This window comes from Microcaecilia unicolor, chromosome 7 (genome assembly GCF_901765095.1).
Source record: "Microcaecilia unicolor chromosome 7, aMicUni1.1, whole genome shotgun sequence".
Lineage (NCBI taxonomy): Eukaryota > Metazoa > Chordata > Amphibia > Gymnophiona > Siphonopidae > Microcaecilia > Microcaecilia unicolor.
This window is the reverse complement of record NC_044037.1, coordinates 42,917,348-42,931,801: the sequence shown is the minus strand read 5'-3', so window position 1 is coordinate 42,931,801 and position 14,454 is coordinate 42,917,348. Positions and strand designations below refer to the sequence as shown.

The following is a 14,454-nucleotide window of genomic DNA, read 5'->3' as shown; positions in this document are numbered from 1 at the left end:
CTTTATGCTTGTATGATCTGTTTTTCTTCAGTAAAAATTTAATTGGGGGGAAGTTATCAATGTGGGCTACTGTTAAGTTGGGTTATTTTACCACAAGTTGGGTTATTTTAGCAGAGGGTCTCATTGCGTAAAATGAGACCCTGTGCTAAAATAGCATGACTTGGGGTAAAATAAGCCGACATAACAATTGCCTCTGTTATGACTTTCCCTCTGAATGAAGATATGAACTAATGTTAATTTTGTGTCCTAATGATTTGCAGTTACCTTCTATATCATCCGAATCATCATTACCGTTCTGGATGTTAATCAGGATGACAGTGTTACCGAAAACTTATCAAGACTGACTGAAGCATGGGTAAAGAGAATATATGGTTTTTGATTTATTGATGTGGAAAACTGTTATTTTCAAATTGATGTAATATGTGGAATTTTACACTTACAGGGGGAGATTCTATATATGGCGCCTAAAAAAATAGGCTTGGAAATCAATGCCAACTAAGTGTATTCTATAAGCAGTGCCTAGATTTAGGCATTGTATATAGAATACATTTAGTTGATATCTCAGCGCCTAAAACAACATGCCTCCATTTACACCAACAAAAACATGGGGTAAATCCTGGCGAGTAGATTTAGGCGCACTGGGCCATTTTCTATAATTACGTTCGTAAATTTTGGAATGCCCAAGAAGCACCAATTTCCCCGCCTATAACCATGCCCCTTTTTGCCTGTGCAAGTTAGAAATTAGGCGCACTGCATTACAGAATGCATTTAGCGAGTTGTGCGCGTAAATTCTAATTATTGCCAATTAGTGCTCATTATTGCTTGTTAAGAGCTGTTATCAATGCTGACTAGCTTGTTAAACCAATTAAGTTACGCGTGTTGTTATAGAATATGCTTGGATTTCGGTGCAGATCTCTAGGCACGCTATATAGAATCCGGGGGGACAATCCCCTACTCTGAGTAATTCAACTGGGTTTTGGAGAGTGGATCACCTTACAGAATGAATCTTCTAATATCATTGCTGCAATTTTATCATGGGTGGGGGGGGGGGGGGTATTCCTTAGTAAACCTTCCACACAAAATAGTTTTTGATCACGTAATAGGGAATATAAGTTTATTTCACCAATTCTGGATTCCCTATTTGTTTAATGTAACATAGAGGGCATAATCGAACGGCGCCGGCCAAATAGATGGCCGGACATCTATATGGCTGGCACCGTAAAGAGCTGTCCCCGACCGTATTATCTAAAAAGATGGCCAGCCATCTTTTGTTTCGATAATACAGTTGGGGCATTTGTAGTGCACTGGTCCACCTCACATCCCAGGACACCAAGCGGGCACCCTAAGGGGCACTGCAGTGGACTTCAAAAATTGCTCCCAGGTGCATAGCTCCCTTACCTTGGGTGCTGAGCCCCCCAAATCCCCCCCCAAAACCTACTCTGCACAACTCTACACCACTACCATAGCCCTAAGGGATGAAGGGGGTCACCTACATGTGGGTACAGTGGGCTTTGGGGGTTTTTGGAGGGGTCCCATTTACCACCACAAGTGTAACAGGTAGGGGGAGGATGGGCCTGGGTCCACCTGCCTGAAGTGCACTTCACCCACTAAAACTGCTCCAGGGACCTGCATACTGCTGTCAGGGAGCTGGGTATGACATATCAGGCTGTCATAGAGGCTGGCAAAAAAAATGTTTAAAAACATTTTTTTGGGTGGGAGGGGGTTGGTGATCACTGGGGGAGTAAGGGGAGGTGATCCCCGATTCCCTCCGGTGGTCCTCTGGTTGATTGGGGCACTTTTCTGAAGCTTGAGCCTAAAAATAAATGGACCAAGTGAAGCCGGCAAAATGCTCGTCAGAGCCGGCCATCTTTTTTCCATTATTGGCCAAAGCTGGCCATCTGGTAACCACGCCCCCGTCCCACCTTCTGTACCCTGCTGAAATGCCCCCTTGAAGTTTGGCCGGCTCTGAGACAGAAAGCAGTTGGTGCCTGCATAGCTATTCATCCATTTGCTGGTGAAGATGCTGAAGCACTGCCAGCCAAAGAGATTTGCTTGTGGAGCTGCCCTCTCCTCCCCATGTTGCTGTAGGACAGAGGAAGTCAGCAGTGTGCCTCCAGCTGCCTACACTGGGACTCCTTGCACATGCTCAGTTCTTGCATAAACAATGCAGAAGAAACGAGCTTTTTTGAGTAGAAAGGAAGATCTAGATCTTTGAGCACATATCGAGCATTATTGTTTAATGTAGTGGGTCCCACTGTGTGGAACGCTGTTCCTCTATCACTACGTGCAGAGGGTGCTCTCCTTAAGTTTAAAGTCCTGTTTAAGGCTCATTTATTTCATTCAGCATTTACCAGGTGATCCGAGTATGTATATAGGTATAACCTACTTCCAAGTTGGGGCTTGTTGGGCCACAGCAAAATTACTACTATTAATCATTTCTATAGCATTTCTAGACGTATGCAGCGCTATGCACATTATATGCAGGTACTTTATCTGTCCCTAGAGGGCTCACAATCTAAGTTTTTGTGCCTGGGGCAATGGAGGGTTAAGGGGCCCTTTTACAAAGGTGTGTAAGGGCCTATTCACTTGCAGCACGTGTCAAATCAGCATTACTGCTGCATGCATGTGGCGGTAATTCCGAGTTTGACGAACACTGAAAACACAAGGTAGAAAATAATTTCCTATAATGTCCTACTGCAGGGATGTTCCCGGTGGTAATCGGCAGTTGGCGCATGCTGGATGGTTACCGCGCAGGCAACACATGAGCCCTTGCTGCTAAGTCAATGGATGGCGTTAAGAGCTCAGGCTGTAAATAGATGTGTGCTGGTTTTTATTTCCCTGTTCCCCTCCCCAAAATCCTATTTTTCCTGACTCACTGGAGAAATGGTCCAGCGTGTGTCCAATACACGTGCCAACACTACCACAGCCCACTTTATGGCGTACCTTTATAAAAGGGCCCCTAAGCGACTTGCCAATGGTTATAGGGAGCTGCAGTGGGAACTGAACCTAGGTTTCCAGGATCAAAGCCCGTTGCACTAACCATTAGGCTACTTCACTCCATTATTAGACTTGTTTTATGTTGTTGCTTTTTATTTTGGTCTGTACTTTCTATTTTCAATATTTTGGTATATGTAACTGCTTTGATGGTCTGACCCTAAGCGGATAGTCAAATAATTATAAACTTGATAGCTTTGAGATCAAGCTATGAGTCAGAAAAGAGGTAGGCTAGGAGTAGTATTAGAAATGTTTCTTCAGAGAAAGGAGAGAGGATGGAGAATGCATGGAACAACCTCTCAGTGAAGGTGGTGGAGATGCAAACAATTATAGGATTGTAGACATACCTGGAATAAGCAGAATGAAGTGGAGGAAATAAACTAAGATCTAAGATCTTGCAGCAGGAAGAAAGTGAACAGACCAGGTAGGTCTTATGGTACTTACCTGCCATCATATTCATTCTTCTGCACATACATAAATTTTATGTATTTATTAAATGTATTAATTGTAATGTACATATTTTATTTATTTATTTGTTACATTTGTATCCCACATTTCCCCACATATTTGCAGGCTCAATGTGGCTTACATAATATTGTGAAGGCATTCGCCAAATCCGGTATGGGATAGGTACAAAATGTTGTATTGGGATAGGGAAGATAAGATTCAATCAAGTTGGGTTGAGATAAAAGAGTTCATCAATGTCCAATATAAAATGATAACAGTGAATTTAAGAATAAAATTAGTATACAACATAGCAAGTTTGCCTTCAGTGAAAATGGTTTTAAAATGTAGGAATTACATCTCAGTTAATTAAATCTTTGTTTTTTTTATTCACAGCTTAACAATAATTTTATGAACACCGAATTTGTTGTGGTCCATTTCTTGACAAGTGAAGAATCAAGGTATTTGTGGATATCATGTGTACTACTAACAGGAAAATGCTCATACATTTATAAGCCAGCTGTCAAACGGATGTGATCAATTGTGCTACATTGCTACTGCTCAGAAGTTCTCAACAAAATCAGTATTTGTTAACATTCAGCCATAAATTCTAGGTTAGAATAGAATGTGCTTTCTGAATTGGTCTCATATCTTAATTAAATAAATAATTCATCACAAGAGCATAGCCATTCATACCGCATATCACTATGGGTCTCTTTTACAAAAGCCCTGCTGCCCATCTCTAGCCTTCCCTGTTTGCTTCGTGATGAGTTCATTCCCTTAGTCCCGCCTTCTGATGTCATTCTGACGTCATTTCCTTTTCCGCGAAGGTGGGACTGAGGGAACGAACTCATCACGAAGCAAACAGGGAAGGCTAGAGACGGGCAGCAGGGCTTTAAATAATGCGGTTCTTCAAAAGGAGGTAACAAAAAAAGATGGATGGGAGGGGAGGATGGGGGCAACGGAGAATCGCTGGACATGGATGGGAACGGGAGGGGAGGATGGGGGCAACGGAGAATCGTTGGACATGGATGGGAGCGGGAGGGGAGGGCAGGGGAGGGAGGAGAATCGCTGGGTATGGATGGGTAGAGGGGGGCAGGGGAGAGAAGAGAATTGCTGGGCATGGAGGGCAGGGGAGAGAAGAGAATTGCTGGGCATGAATGGATAGATGGGGCAGGGGAGAGAAGAGAATTGCTGGGTATGGATGGGTAGAGGGAGGCAGGGGAGAGAGGAGAGTTTCAGGACATGGATGGAGGGGAGGGCAAGAGAAATTCTGGACATGGGTGGAGGGGAGGGAAGGGAGAGAGAAGAAATGCTGGACATGGAGGGAAGATAGAGGAAGGAGATTAGATGAGGGAAAAGGAAGTGAGGAGAGAAACTGCACATGGATGGAGAAAATAGGCAGAAGCTGGATCCACTGTACAGTCAAGTCTGCGGAGGACCAGAAATGAAGAAGAAAGGCGGAAAGAAAAGAAATAAATGGAAAGGAAGCCCTGGAAACAGAGTCAAGGGAACAGATAGCAGCAAAATCAGATACTGGACCAGTGGACCAGCATGATCAGAGAAACAAAGTCACCAGACAACAAAGGTAGAAAAAAAATAATTTTATTTTCATTATAGTGTTTGGAATATGTCCACTTTGAGAATCAGGTGCTGAACGTTAAAAGTTTATATTTATTTACTTATTTATGGCATTTTATCCCATATTAAACATGAATTAGATTGGAATCTGGGATCATTTAATTTTTTTTTCCTGGAGAGAGTAATGCATTGCCCCCCCCCCCCCCCCCGGCTATAGCCAGCTCTGCAATTTTGGGGGGGCGCAGAGGTGGAGGGGGGGGGGTGCAGAGGTGGATGGGGAGCACAGTGGTGGACGGGGGGGGGGGGGGGCACTGAGGTGGACCGGGGAGAAAGCCTGTTGTTAAAAATTTACCAGCACACCACTGCTTAAGTGTTTTATGTATTAGAAAATGAGGATTCCAGAAGAATGGAGATGAGAAGGAAGGAAAGGTCTGGATAGAATTCAAGTACGGTAATCTTCCTCCTTATAGAAAGCATCAACACATATTTAAGTCAATTACTCTTTCAAGTTATGAGTGATTTCTCTCACTGTCATGATTTTAACCTATTATAGCCGATTTCATAAAGCCCACTGTCTTCATTTACACTGTTATCAAACACTGAATCATTCACTGATGGAGGAGAGAAGCTGTAAAGTTAGTAATGGTACCAGAGAACCAGATGGTTGCAGATTATATGGCCAGGCTGAGTCAAATTAGGTTCCACCCTTCATATTAATGCAATTTACAAAAATAACTTAAAAGAAACAGAACATACTGTTATATCTCAAAAAAGTAAATCAATAGGAAGGCAAACATACCAAATGTATGTTATACTGATATGTTCAATATACTCCTAATTGGATGAGAGTAAGAAGAGGAGAAGCGGACGGTAAGTGGTATTCTAATTCCTTAAAAAGAAAATGAATGAATAGTGGAGAATTACATTAATGCTGTGAGCTGCTTAGGTGTCAAGGTCACAACAACAGTACCAGAGTGGAGGAGTGGCCTAGTGGTTAGGGTGGTAGACTTTGGTCCTGGGGAACTGAGTTCAAATCCCACTTCAGGCACAGGCAGCTCCTTGTGACTCTGGGCAAGTCACTTAACCCTCCATTGCCCCATGTAAGCCACATTGAGCCTGCCATGAGTGGGAAAGCGCGGGGTACAAATGTAACTAAAATAAAATAAATCCTAGCATCAAAAATCTGTTGCAGCTAAACAGGGTTAAAACACGTAGGGCCAAATATTCAGAAGGACTTATCCATACAGCAGCAGCTGCTGTCCCCTTAATAAACTTGCATGCACAGTGCAGCAAAATCCATAGTACGGGACTGCAAGGATCTGGGAGGGGCATGGGTGAGTCAGGGGCGTGGTTTATAGAACACTATCAGTTATGCACCTAGCTGATAGCAATTAGTCGCCAGCTTTAGTACTCTATAATGGTAATTACACATGTAATGGCAGATATAGAATTTGCTATTATATAAATATGCCCGATTGCAGATCGACTTACTATTAAACAGAACAAAACAATAAGATCTGCTGTCAAAAAAAATGACTATTTATAGCCAAATATTACAACACAGTGGCGGAAAAAGCCTCAAAAAGCTTCTGGGTCTTGAATTGACCTAAAGAAGTTGTGTTGGGTCAAAAGACCTTACTTTCATCACAGGCATAAAAAACCGCTACTGTAATTTTACTTAATTTTATTTATTGTACTCAACTTATGATCATCTATATTTTATATAAACACCACACTTATCTTTGCGGTGGGTGCTTCATAGCAAAGGATAGCGTGAAAATGCTGAATTCTTCCCTCTCCACCAGTGCGGGGCCTGACGATGGCCAGCGTTTCGCAAGGCTGCTTCAGGGCCTCTAACGCACTATCTACGGAAGAAATATTTAACATTAGAAATCACGCCCCGCACTGGTGGAGAGGGAAGAATTCAGCATTTTCACGCTATCCTTTGCTATGAAGCACCCACTGCAAAGATAAGTGTGGTGTTTATATAAAATATAGATGATCATAAGTTGAGTACAATAAATAAAATTAAGTAAAATTACAGTAGCGGTTTTTTATGCCTGTGATGAAAGTAAGGTCTTTTGACCCGACACAGCTTCTTTAGGTCAATTCAAGACCCAGAAGCTTTTTGAGGCTTTTTCCGCCACTGTGTTGTAATATTTGGCTATAAGTAGTCATTTTTTTTGACAGCAGATATAGAATTTGTACTTAGTGCACATTATCCTGGTGCTGTTCTGCTCTATAACTCCTCCCGTCCTAAAGACTTATGGAGGAGAAAAAAGTTGCCAGTATAGAAGGAAAAAAGCCCCGAGGGTACACATGGTAGTGTGGTAGATGCCACAACATTTACTAAAGTAGAGAATGCTTGTGTGGCACTGCTAAAACTGAAAGCAGGGACCATAAAAATTGTTCCAGACCTGCATGTCTTTACCATGCTTTTGTCTTTTTGCATTGCAAACCTCTAGACCATTGATTCCCAAACCTGGTCCCGGAGGCACCCCTGCCAGTCAGGTTTTCAGGATATGCACAATGAATATTCATGAGAGAGATTTGCACTCAAATCTCTCTCGTAGATATTCATTCTGGATATCATGATGAAAACCTGACTGGCTGAGGTGCCTCCAGGAACAAGTTTGGGAATCACTGATCTAGACACTCCATGTGCATCATCCTTTGCAGTTCTATAACTGGGTGCATGCGGCCTATGTTGGTAGCTTAAGTGCACAGGTTGTGTAACTCCACATGGGTAGAGCATGGACGAGACATGGGTGTGTCTCCTACTTACATCAGAACCTTCTAGAACACTGTGAGTTGCGTGCACTGCCTGGCACTTAGGTGCACCAGCTTATGACAGCCGTAGACCAGGCTGAAATGGGTGTGCCTAAATGTAGGCTCATCAATTCCGACATACACTAGTATTGTGTAACAAAATCTTGCTTCCATGATGCTGTTATAGAATTGTTTTTCAGCATGTGGCATCGAGGTGACTAACCTGAGGTGATAAATTATAGAGTTGCCCCTATAGCTGAATATATTGCCTTTATAAGAGGCCCTTTTACTAAAGGGTTGGCGTTCGGCAACTGGCTTGTGGTGCACCAATTCGGAACTACTGCCGGGCTGCCGCAGGAGCCAGGTGGTAGTTCCCACCCTCAACATGCGCCATTTCTGGCACTTCAAAAATAATTTCAATTTTGTAGCGCCGGTGCTTACCTAGCGGTAATCAGGCAGCGTCACAAGCTGGCCCGTTACCGCCGGGTTAGTGCAGGAGCCCTTACCGCCACCTCAATGGGTGGTGGTAAATGCTCTCCCCCAAAATGGCCACCCGGCAAGTGGTTCACTTACCGCATTGGCCATTTCTTTTCCCGAAGAAAAGATAGCCTTTTACCCGCTGCGGTATAAGAGGGCTTCAGCGCATGCCAAAAATACATTCTGACGCTAGCGCAGGCCCCTCCCTTTTACTGCAGCTTAGTAAAAGGACCCCTAAATTAGGTATAACAGATGTATCTACATGTCTTTCCTGCCTTAGTGCTCTGTTACATAATTTCCCTTCACAGGTGTGAAAGATGAGAACAGAATGATTTTTATGAAAATCATTTTATAATGGAAACATTCCAGAAATGAAACAGAAGTGTCAATACTTATTATTATACCACAATTAAAATGGTTAATGAGTGTACTATCTCTGTTTTAGTTTCATGCTGATTCACATTATTCTCAGGTGACTCTAAAATGCACATCATTACCTGCCCTCACTGAGTGCCACAAGATTTTTCTGGTTTAAAGACTTCAAGGAAAGCTGTAACTCATGCGCTTATGACCAAACAATATGATTGTGGGAAAGACCAGTTTGTCAACTAAAAAAAGCAAAAATGTAAAATAGAGCACAAAAGCCTGTGAGCACAAGGTGTAATATGAAAATCCTCCCAGGAGAGAGAGTAAGAGCGGGATTTTCAAAACCACTTACTGTTATACAGATATGTCCCTTCTCTTAGTGGCAGTAAACAGTGGTGGGGTCCATCTCCTATTTTCAAAGCTGGTCTGTGATTTGAGGTGAAGTTGACAGCTTTCAAAAAGGTTTTGGGAGGGGGCGGGTTAACTACTAGCTAGAATGTCACACTTTTTCCTTGCTTGATTATCTGGAAAACTCCAAGAATCATTTTTCATTTGCTCATTTTATTTACTTTGCCAATCATTCAAATCAATGCATACATACATACCTTTTAAGCCAAACTAGTGAACTGTCTTAATGTACTTATGCTCTGTTGACCTTATTGCTCTGCAGTATTTGTTAGGTTTGAATATTTTGTTTGTTTGAATTTTAATCTATGTATGTTGCTTTGTTACCCACTTTGGATAAAGATGGGATATAAATAATAAAATATAAACATAAATATTTATGTCTTTATGTAGCAACCGCAAGAGAAGGTGGAGCAGTGCACAGCTGAGAGCTTATGTACAGGTACACTGGATGCAGTTCTGGTTAGGACTCTTTTTCTGATTAATATTATTCATTTATTTATTGCATTTGTATCCCACATTTTCCCACCTATTTGCAGGCGCAATGTGGCTTACATAGTTTTGTTAACATTGTCATTCCAGGATATCAGATACAGTTAGCATTGTGCAGAGATTAAGTAAGGGAAGAGAGAAGAAGGAAGGGAGTGATTAGGGTAGTTATAGAAGGTGGGCTTTCATAACTGAGTGGGTTGGTGAGGTGGATTAGTGAGGTTATCGGTTCTCATTGTAGGCTTTGTTGAAGAAATATGTCTTCAGAGATTTGCGGAACATAGTTGTTTCGCCGATTGTTTTCAGGTCTGTAGGTAGTGCATTCCATAACTGCGTGCTCATGTAAGAGAAGGTAGTGGCATGCATCAGCTTGTAATGGTCTGATGTAAAGAAATCACTTTGCTTATCAAGGCGTTTGTGTACTAAATGGCATTAGAAGTGGCAGAGAACCTGTGCCATCTTCTAGTTCCAACACAGCAGGTACAAAACTAACAATACATAGAGAGTGCAGCAGCATTTACATGTGGCCAATTTAACGTTGCCATGTTGTGCATTGTCCCCCGTAATCAGCATTAACCCTCAAATTCTATAGAGTGCGATATAAATTGGGCACATAAGGGTCATTTTTGTATGTAACTAAGCTAATTGCCACTAAATAGTTCTTTTACAAAGGTGTGCTAGCGTTTTTAGCACGTGCTAAAAAGAAGCGTGTGCTAAATGCTAGAGACGCACATCTTGGATCCGTGCTGAAATTTTGGTGCCATATATAGAATCCAGGGGCAAATGCCTATCTGGTTTGCCCACCCATGCCCTCTACATCCCTACCTCTCCTTTAGAGATTTTATGTACTTGTCCCAAGCTTTCCTGAATTTCGATACAGTCTTCGTTTCCACGCCCTCCATCAGGAGGCTGTTCCATGAATTTATGACCCTTTCCATGAAGAAGTATTTCCTCAGGTTACTCCTGAGTCTGTCCCCTTTCATTTTCATCCTATGCCCCCTCATTTCAGAGTTTCCATTCAATTGAAAAAGACTCACTTCCTGTGCTTTTATGCTGGGGGGGGGGATTGTGGTATTTAACTATCTCTTTCAGCATTGGCTTAGCAAAGGGAAGCAAAGTTCATAAACACGTTCATAAGATTGAGTCAGTGGATATTGTATATCTGGATTTTCAGAAGTAATATAGCAATGAGACTCCTCAGGAAATGACAAAGTTGCGGTATAGGAGGCCATGGAGAATTGTTGAACTGGTAAAAATAATCAATTCTTTCAACAGAGTGAAATAGAGGGTGCACCAGGACTACCATTATTGAACTTATTCATTAATGATTTGGAAAAGGGAAAGGGAAATTGGACTTGATATACCGGCTTTCTGAGGTTTTTGCAATTACATTCAAAGCGGTTTACATATATTCACGTACTTATTTTGTACCAGGGGCAATGGACAGTTAAGTGACTTGCCCAGAACAACAAGTGATACGATGAAATCTACAAATCCACTGGAAGGCTGTGCCACACATTCACCACTCTTTCCATAAAAGAGCGCATCCAATTCAAAGTCTGTGCCCTGACCCACAAGATCGTCTACGGGGTTGCTCCAGTTTATATGTTCAGCTTGATTGATCTCCCTCCACGAAATTCCATAAAACCATCTCACACATATCTAAATCTCCACTATCCTAACTGCAGAAATCTCCGTTACAAACTGCTCTTCGCCTCCTCTTTTTGCTTTGTGAGTCCTCGCTATTGGAATGCTCTACCATCATCATTAAAAGAGACTTCCGACCATATTTTGTTCAAGAAACTCCTCAAGACTTTGTGATAAAACTTACTCCGTAGTTACTTAACCTCCTGCCGTCCCTTGTTGTTTCCCCTGTTGTCCCCCCCCCCCCAAGTTGATCCTTATTCTCTGTCCCATCTTTGCATTGGTATGATGTAAATTCTCTAACTGTTGTTAGCCACATAGAGCCTGCTATGTTGGGAATATGTGGGATATAAATGTTCTCAATAAATAAAGAAATAAAATAAAGAAATATTTCATCCCATTATTTCAGTATTTATCCCCTTTCACCTTCGTATTATGCTCCTCGTTCCAGAGCTTCTTTTCAATTGAAAGAGGCTCTCACCTCATGTGCATTTATGGCACATAGATATTTAAGTGTCTATATCATATCTCTCCTCTCCTGCTTTTCTTCCAAAGTATACATATTGAGATCTTTAAGTATGTCCCATACGCTTTATGATGAAGATCACTGACAATTTAAGTAGCCACCCTCTGGACCGATTTCATTGTTTATATCTTTGTGATGATTCGGTCTCCAGAACTGTACACTAATTTAAACAAGGTCTCACCAGAGACAAATGTTATGTTATTGCATTTACTATGCAGTTCTGAGTAGGTTTTTAACTTGAATTCTTATTGTCTTCAGCTTAAAATCAGTGTTACCTAATGCATGCTTTGTGTTTAATTTTTTTGTAAACAGAGTGAAATAAAGACGTATTCCAATGTTAACATCAGGTAAGAACCAGACGTAGAGATCACTTTTTAATACAGATTACTTTTCAATCTAGCCTTTTAGCTCCCTTATTGTTTACCATATGATTTACAAATATTAAGTTACTGTCTTCTTCTGAGAATATAATCCAAGAGTCACAGTTATCCAGGTTTTCATAAACAGCAATATGTGAAACCAGTACAAAGCCATTTGTAACACTCTCAGCTTTTCTTAAATTGTATCTACCAAATTTCAGGTTTGGTTGTGGTTATGGTGCCAAAACTGTCCCCAAATCCTTTTTCTGCCCAGTTTTAGTTTCGGCCAAAAGGCTATGACCATGGTTTCAGTTTCAGCTGAAACTGACAGTGTTTTTTTTGGAAGCCAAAAATGTATGGTTTGTCCTGTTTGTCTCCCTGCCTCCCTCTCCTTCCCTTCCGAACAGGAGTTGCCTCTGCCTCCTGACCACCTGTAGGTGCCCCCTCAGGCCTTTCTTACAGTTCCTAGCAGTCTAGCGGTGTTGTCAGGGTAAGAGTAATCCCCAGTCGCTCCTACTCATGCTAGCTTTTCTCTCAAAATGGCTGCCAGGATCTCTAGTGGCAATCTCGTGAGAATGCTGCAAGAGGTCATGGCAGCCATTTTGAGAGTAGAACTGACATAGGTAAGAGCAACTGGGGATCACTCCTGCCCTGAATATACCACTAGACCACCAGGGATTGTAAGGTATTCTGGGGGGAGGGGGTACTCTTTGCATTCTTTTTTTCTGTGTAATGCAGTTATGATCTTGCATAGTAGTTTATATGGTAAATCGAGCGCTCCAAATAAATGCTTTTGATACAAAATTTTAGCAGGAATTTTGGATGATAGGCTCCTTAGGAATTAGCCACTCTGTAGGGATATGACAGCATCTGTCACTCCAAATGTGGCGTAAAGTCAGCCATTGTAAAAGCACTGTGGCTTTTAATTTCAGTTTTCATTAGATGGGGTCCATGTGTCTGGAGGCTATTTTGCTTGGAGATAAAATATGGTCTTTCAATATTTAAATTATTATATATATTCTGGCTTGGATACTATTTGGGTGATTTCTAAAGAACTTCCAGGCTCTATTGGGTGTGATGAAGGGTTTTAATCAAACTTGTGGCATGCGGAATCTAGATTCTATGAAAAAGGAACTGCAGTGATTGTTTTCAAGCACAAGTACTGGTCAGCTTATAGTGTTAGTAGGGAAATTATATTACAATGAAATGAAGTTTATATATTAGAAAATAATTTAAGAAATGTATTGCTCCTGATTGTAATTTTTCAGAGCATATTGTCCTCGCATTCAGTTACATCAGTCTGCTTTTTTTTATTCTGGATTCTGCATCAGGCTGGTATAATGTCTGCAGTGTAGACCCAGTGTCTGGATGCCTTTACCCTGTTTTAGTAAGAATCTATATCATGCTGGTCCTTAATTAATTAATTGTTATTTATTTCAAATACTTATTAGCCTCTCAATCCTCATTGTTCTAGATGGCTTACAAATAAAACATTCATAATAATAAAAATAACAACAAAGACAAAATAAACAATAAAACAAACTTAAATAGCATTATCACCACAATCCAATATATCATTCATATTCAGCTCTTCCATAAAAATAGTCATCAAAGTGCGCTCCAAAATAATTCATTTGATAACCATCCAGCGGTGACTCAGTCTCCATATGCTTGTCAAAAAAGTCATGTTTTCAATTTGTGCTTTTAAACTGGTCTACAGATATTATGGATGTTATGTTAATCATTTTATAACTAAATACCAATGCTACTTTCTCTTGTTACTTGTGCACAGTTTGGGTAAGCATAAAAAGCTGGTAATCATGAATTTTTTTTAAACACTTTCTCACAAAGTTCCTGTCTCAGAGATATTTAACTACATCTGCATTGTCCTGGGAACCTAAATGTGCCAGACTTGTTGAGAAGTCCTTGTTAAAATGGCTCTCCCAGTTGCCAGCCTGTGCTTGCAGTTCCCTCTCCTTCTTTCTCCCTCTCCCAGGTGCACCTCTCCCTTTCCTTGGATGCATCATCTCTGCTCCCTCACTGGCAGCTCCATTATCTGTGCCCCCTCCCCCACAACCAAATCCAACCTCTCTGCCTCCCTCTCTCCTTTCCCCAGGTCAAACATCTTTCTCCCTCCTCTCTCTCCTCCATCCCCAGGTTCAGCTCTCCCCCTCCCCCATTTACATCAAAAATTCCTTTCTCTACAGAGGCCCCGGCATAGGCTGTCTGCCACTGACTGGAACCGTCTCTCTGCAGTGGCCTGCCCTTGCAGAAGCATGAAGTTACATCAGAAAAGGGTGAGCTGCAACATAGAGAAAGTTCAGGTCAGTGGCAGACAGCCTATGCCAAGAAGACCCTGTATGGAGAAAGAAACTTTTGAGGTAAACCCAGGGGAACGGG

The 14,454-nt window shown here is 41.6% G+C and overlaps 1 protein-coding gene across 1 annotated transcript in view; it reads left to right on the top strand.

The window, feature by feature from the left end:
- Positions 1-14,454, top strand: part of ADGRG4 (adhesion G protein-coupled receptor G4) — a 194,138-nt gene that overhangs the window by 99,523 nt on the left and 80,161 nt on the right. The window contains exons 6-9 of the mRNA XM_030209905.1: positions 261-355; positions 3,835-3,899; positions 9,430-9,478; positions 12,008-12,042. Of these exons, the coding sequence (XP_030065765.1) occupies positions 261-355; positions 3,835-3,899; positions 9,430-9,478; positions 12,008-12,042 (244 nt within the window). The remainder of the gene's footprint in view (positions 1-260; positions 356-3,834; positions 3,900-9,429; positions 9,479-12,007; positions 12,043-14,454) is intronic.